Below are 6871 nucleotides of genomic sequence, written 5' to 3' on the forward strand. Positions count from 1 at the left end.
TAAAGCACTACAAAAAGATGACTGCACACCACTTGTGTGAGGAGCTTGTCCCTCCCTTCTCAGCCAGATGGTTTCTCTCCATTTTGTTCACTCAGTGAGTTGAGGTTCTGTGTAAGAGGAACTAGTTAGAAACATTCTTTCTAGGCAGCACTTGGAAGGCAGAGGTAGGCAGATCTCTCTTGAGTTTGAGGCCAGTCCGGTCTACAGTTCCAGGCCAGCCAGGGCTTACACAGAAAGAAGAGACGTTGTTAGTGTTCTTGTAACCCTTGCCTCAGAAGTACTCAGCACAACGAAGCTCCATTTGCTTCTTACTTAGAACTGCTGTTCTCAACCTCTGGGTCGCGACCCCTTTGGGATCAGATGCCCCTTTCACAGGGGTCGCCTAAGACCACTAGAAAACACAGACGTGTGTTATGATTCATAGCAATAGAAAAATTACAGGATAAAGTATCAAAATTATTTTACGGTTGGGGGTCACCACAACATGAGGAGCTATATATATTAAAGGGCCACAACACTAGGAAGGTTGAGAACCACTGGCTTAGAATATAGACAGCTGCACTTCACTAAGCTGGAGACCTCTTCTGTCATACTGTTCCCAGCAAGGAGTTCAGCCTGTGACTGCACTGGCTGCACTAATCACCACTGTCAATGTCCGCTTGTCCCTAACTGCACAGTCTGTACCATCATGTTCATTAAAGAAGAAAGAAAACTTACCTCGTGTCCAAATGGTGCTTAGCATGTGGTATAAGCCAAGAGCTGTGAGAATCCCTCTTGCTATCTCTCTTCAAAGGCAAACTAGTGTTGCTATGAACGGAGTTGTTAGATTTGAGTTTGCTACGTAATTACTACGAATATTTGATTGAAAAACTGAGTCAAGCCAGGCATGGTGGCATTCCCAGCACTTGGAAGGAGAGGCAGGAGGATCCTCTGTGAGTTCAAGATCAGCCTGGTCTACAAAGCCAGTTCCAGGACAGTCAGGGCTGTTATACAGAGAAACCCTGTTTAGAAGAAAAAGAAAACTCAAATTTTCTTTTTCTGCCCTGGCATTAAGTACTAGAAAAACGAACGTTGATCTCTCTAAAGCATCAAGGAGTATTACTACATCCCTTGGCTAGTATGCTAGCAGTCACAGTATCACCCGGTGATAGAGCATGTGTGCTGTAGTGCATAAGGCTTTGAGTTCAGTTCTCAGTAGTAAAAAGAAAAATTGAGACCTGAGTACTTGTGGTTCAAGCTGATATTTACATACATAGGAGTAGGTGTGTGTATGTGTGTGGAAATGGGTAGGAAATGGACTGTTTTCTCAGGTCTGTTAGGAACTAGAGTCTGTAGAAGTCAGTGTAGAAGCAAACTGTTTTGCCCCCTGCCCATTATAAACGGTGCCGAAGGTAAGCTGCCTTTGGTAACGACATGAGCATTGATGCTTTCTGCTTCCACAGTAAGCCTGCTGCTGCTTTAATTTACTGGACTGCTGAGTGGCTTGAGCTTCAAATTGACTCTTCTCCAGCTTCATGTCTGTCTTCCCGGGGATGATCCAGTAGTCACTGCTTGGGAGATCTCTGGGGAGACACACCTGACACTTTTATGTTGAGCATGGTGGGGAAAGCACAAAACTATATATTGGTAATTTGGAAGTCAAGTTCACTAGGAAATGGATGAGATTTATCTTTAATTTGAGAAAATGACAATCTCCATTTACAGTTTTCTTGGACATACATAGTTGTGTATTTCATTCTGGGGAGGTTTGGTATACAACATAGTATTCCCAGCAGCCTTTACACAGCAGATTAGTTAACCAAGGGACGAGGGTGGGGAAGCAGAGGGACACCTGTCAGAGCTTACCTGCTCGCCACTGCCACCAAGCGTGACCGAGTAGGCTGCTGCCGCTCAGCACGAGGGTTTCACAGCTACTCTCGTCTCCATTAATTCTTAGTTATCAGAAACTAAGCTTGCTATTTCGCACACCCCGTCTTTATGCCTGGAGATCATCAAAAGACACATTTCCCGAATCCCACCCCTGAGAAGCTGTGGATGGAAGGAAAGCCCACAGCAAGGAGAAGGTGAGACACCAAGATTCATTGCCTATAGCTGTCACTCTGTTGGCTTAGCCACTTTGCTAACTGGTGACTTGAATTTACGAACACACTTTATGGTTGTGAGCCTAGCCTTTAACGGCTGAGCGAACACACTTTAAACTGGCTTAGAATCAGGTGTGACGTTGATTCCATCAACACCTCAAAAGTGGTTTCAAAAGTCTCAATTTGTTGTCTACAGTGAAGGGTGTTCATTTTTGTGTGTGGAACTGTAAAGATGCGTTGAGGTGCTTTGGAAAAACAGTGAGCTCCTCAGTTCATATGCTCATCTTAAGTTGGAAGGCCTTACTGGAAGTCTTGTGACACTTATATAGTCACCTTGTTTGACTTTTTTTAACTTTTATGTATATGAGTCTTTTGCCTGCATCACACTTGGGTAGTGGCTGCAAAGGCCAGAAGAGGGTATTGGATATCCTGGATCTGACATTACAGACGGTTGTGAGCCATCTTGTGGGTACTAGGAAGCAAGAGTTCTTTTTTTTGTTGTTTGTTTCTTTGTTTTGTTTTTCTAGACAGGGATTCTCTGTGTAGCTACGACTGTCCTCGACCAAGCTGGCCTTTGGCTCTTGAGCAAACTCAAGAGATTGACCTGCCTCTGCCTCCCAGGTGCTGGGATTAAAGGCGTACATCACCACCACCCAGCAGAAGCAAGCATTCTTAACTGCTGAGCCCCCCCCCCCCAGCCGATTCTGTTAGAGCACTGACTGTCCAAGCAGGACCATTCCACAGCGTGCATTATTTGAGGTGGATGTTGGACTTGGGTACAGCTTACTTCACGTTTGTCATTTCTCCCGTTCCCACAGAGACTGAAAGGAACTTAGGGAAAGGATAATTAACGGGAAATTCCACAAAGTAAAGAGAGCTGCTTCACGACAAGGTCAAGTACAAGCAAGTGCAAGCTGGGTTTTCTAGGCAGCGGCTTTCTTCTTGGAATGAACAGTTAAGGAAGAAGGAACTGCTGTAAATGTGGCAGACTTGGGTTTTCGGACATTTTGGGAAGTTTTTAATCTACAGTAAATGAACTGCTGGCTACGAGTGTGTGTGTATGTATGCTGTCCACATGCCTGCATGCGCGTGTTGGTGTGTGGCGACCAGAGCAACTTCAGGTGGCTGTCCTCAGTTGCTGTCCACCTTGGTTTTTGAGGCAGAGTCTGTCATTGACCTGGAGCTCACAGATTTGCTATCTAGCTGTCACCTGTCTTTAGCTCCCCAGTGTTGGGGTTTCAGGTGCGGGTCATGAGGCCTGGCCTGTTTGGTCTTTGTTGTTTTGTCTGCTTGCTTGTTTTGTTTTGTATGTGTGAGAAATCAAACTCAGGTTCTCATTTTACCAACTGAGCCATCTCTCTTGCTCCCAGTACCTTTTTCTATGAGAAATCTTTTCACGTGAACTTCACATGCTGACACTTGAGCATACAGATACAGATAGACTCAGTAATGGCTTCTTACATGCCTTACATGCCAGCACATTCCACGGAGAACTGAGGTTACACAGAGAGCTGCCTTGAATTCATTTTGCCTCTGAGAAGAAAAGTGCTTCCTGGGCTCGTGTGAAGACTTGGAAAAGAGAAACTGTTGAAACTGTACATGTTTTCAGAATAGATAGAAAGCAGCATCTGAAGACCGCCTCCCACGTGGAAAGCTGTGGGGTCCACCTTTGTCATTTACACACCAGGTTTGTACGCGGACATGGCTGGTTTTAGTGCTGGGGATCAAATCCAGGGCCTTGTGCGTGCTAGGCACATGTTCTATCTGGAAGCTACGGCCCCAGCTAGGTTTTTCTTAGACAAGATCTGTATATAACCCAAGCTGACTTTGAACCTGATCCTTCTGCATCAGCCTCCCACTTGCTGGGACCACAAGTTTGCTTGACCATACCCCACACTGCTCAAGTCTTCAGCTGGAGCCTCTCCTGGTGGGAGAGCTGGGGCCGCCTCCTCAGCTCTCTCTTCCTCCCCTGGCTCTGTGCCACACTGCACAGCGAAGCCCTGCACCTGCCCACGGAAGGTGCTCTGCCTCCTGCCTGAACTCTCAGCACCGCGCTGTACTGTTCACACTGAAGGGACAGATGCTGTGTCAGCCTCACCAAGCCAACAATCAGGGCCCCGCCCAGCAAAGTCAGTAAAGGCCAAAATAAGCAATGAAAAACAACCTTGTGGCCAGACTTCCTCAGGACAACTCCCATCTGGCCGTCGGGACTGTAGAAGCAAGTGAAAGTTCCATTTCTGTGATCGAAGAATTCCTTGATGTCCTGGGCACTGTTGAGCAGATCATTCCTGTCTCGGTGACACTTGGGCGTGTAAAAGCACTGGGAAGTTGGGGGAGGGAAAAAGCACTCTCAACGGCAGCCAGCAATGAAAGCTGCAGGCTGATGCTGTGCTGGGGGTCATGGTATAGAGCACAGTCATCTCACATAGTGTGGAGAGAAGGGAGAGGTTGGCAGCAGGCACAGAATGAAATGACCATGTCTGTTAGCTATTGGGCTTCCATGTTGAGGACAGACACTACAGAAATGTGAGACATGCAGCAAAGATGCTGGCTGCCAAGCCTGACCCCCTCAGCTCTATCACCAGGATCACATGGTGGAAGGAGAGAACTCATGCCTGTGAGTTATCCTCTGACCTCTACACACCATGGCATGCGTGTCTACACACACACACACACACACACACACACACACACACCCTCTTTAGTGTGGGACTTCAGAAATCACTGTATCCAAAATAGAAAACTAGGAATCACTAAGTTATAGCATTCACCTAATAAAACCTTTTTAGTTATATGTAACTATGAACTGTAAATCACATGAACCAGTGGTGGAATTTTTCAAACTCTTAAGTTCTTTAGATGTCTTAATTACCACAGGGTGGGGGCGGGCGGTGGTGGCGCACGCCTGTAATCCCAGCACTCAGGAGGCAGAGGCAGGCGGATCTCTGTGAGTTCGAGACCAGCCTGGTCTACAAGAGCTAGTTCCAGGACAGGCTCCAAAACCACAGAGAAACCCTATCTCGACAAAACCAAAAAAAGAAAAGAAAAAAAAATAATTACCACAGGGTGGTAGTAGCGCATGCCTTTAATCCCAGGACTCAAGCGGTAGAGGCAGGTGGATCTGTGAGTTCAAGGCCAGCCTGATCTACAGAGTGAGTTCCAGGACAGCCAGAGTTACCCAAAGAATTCCTGTCTTTTTCACCCCTCCACCCCCCCCCCCAAAAAAAATTACCAGCTTGGCTGAAGGAAGACTGAGTTCATTCATTCTAACCAGGTATAGAGTGGAGAGACACTGCTTGCTTAGGACTCCACACTAAACCAGGAAGCTGGAATGTACCTCTCCTGTCTATGCACTGCATTTCCCCAGGACTGCTGCAGCTTCCTCTATCCTGATGAAATACTGTGAACATATTCGGAAGGGGCTGGGGCTTTGCTCAGTTGGTGGAGCCCTTGCCTCGCATACACACTACTGGCTCAATCCTCAGCCACTTCTAACAAGACTTGGTAATCTCAGTACTTGGGCGGTAGAGCTAGATGTTTCCAAAGATCAATGTCATCCTTGGCTATATAGCAAGTTTGGGAACATGACCCACACCCTCCAAAGAAGACAGTGTTCGCTAGAAGGAAACGGGCTTTCCACGGATGGCTTGTGCCCCACCCAGGACAGCACTAAGGAAGGGCAGCAGAGAGAACTCTGAGTTGTCAGATCCATGTTACCTTGGGGTTGCTTCTGACGGCCTCATCGTCGTAGTGGAGAAGCACTTTCTGGCCTGAGTGGGTGAGATTTACGAACACCTGCAGACAGGGATACCCACCCTGGTCCTGGCAGCTGCCCTCACAGGTGAATGTGAAGTCCAGCCAATCCTCTGCGATGCGCGTGTGGATGGTGGTGCAGTTTGACTCCTCTCTGTTGGAGCTGTGAAATGGAGAGTGTTCTTCTAAGTAGGGGTGTGAGGATTTTAGAGCAGCTGCTGGAAAGGCGAGTTGTGCCTTCTAAGACACAGCTGAGGCGATGGGCCATCCCATACACCAACACAAACATCACATCTTGACCAAGGAATGAATGGCAAAGAGCCAGGTGTCTTCAGCAGCCCTAACACAACCCTGTCAAGTTTCAGACTCACCCGAAGGAGTTCACTTGTTAGCATCAAGACTGCCCCGTGGATTCCAGGGATTCTCTCCCAGAGATTCTAGCTCAGGAGGTCTGAGCTAAAGCCTGGAAACCGCTATACTAATATTTAAGATGCAAGTATTAGCCAGGCAGTGGTAGCACACGTTTTTAATCCCAGCATCTGGAGAGGCAGAAGCAAGCAGATCTCTGTCAGTTCAAGGCCAGCCTGGTCCACAGAGTGAGTTCCAGGATAGCCAGGGCTGCACAGTGAAACCCAGTCTCATCTACCGCCCCCCCCCCAAATGCAAGTATTAGGAGAAATTAATTAAGTAACTACCATTGCTCTAAATAGCCACCAAGAGTCGATCTCCCCTGGGAGACAAGGCTGATTTTATGTCAGTAAACTCCTTAAGGTACCAAGCTTCATCCTGCTCATCTTTATACTCTAGGGAGTGTGGGCAGATGGTACATGCTACAAGCTCCATCACATTGGCCTTCGTTACATTTTCTTGGAAAACGCTACTGTGATCTTGCCCTGTGTCATGTACAGATAATATCTTGGGTATTGTACTAGTTACTTCTATGTTGCTATGATTAAACCCCATGACCAAAGGCAACTCAAGGAACCAGGTGGTATTAGTACACGCCTTTAAGCCCAGCTCTCTGGAGGCAGAGGCAG

At 47.3% G+C, this 6871-nt stretch overlaps 1 protein-coding gene across 1 annotated transcript in view; it reads right to left on the minus strand.

The window, feature by feature from the left end:
- Window positions 1–3981: 3981 nt before the first annotated feature.
- Kcnmb3 (potassium calcium-activated channel subfamily M regulatory beta subunit 3) overlaps window positions 3982–6871 on the minus strand; it is a 20576-nt gene continuing 17686 nt past the window's right edge. The window contains exons 3-4 of the mRNA XM_041659021.1: window positions 5799–5997; window positions 3982–4401 (exon numbers count right to left, since the gene is read on the minus strand). Coding sequence (XP_041514955.1) covers window positions 3982–4401; window positions 5799–5997 — 619 coding nt within the window. The remainder of the gene's footprint in view (window positions 4402–5798; window positions 5998–6871) is intronic.

This window comes from Microtus oregoni, unplaced genomic scaffold (genome assembly GCF_018167655.1).
Source record: "Microtus oregoni isolate MIOR12 unplaced genomic scaffold, Mior012 000010F_ref0000083, whole genome shotgun sequence".
Taxonomy (NCBI): Eukaryota; Metazoa; Chordata; class Mammalia; order Rodentia; family Cricetidae; genus Microtus; species Microtus oregoni.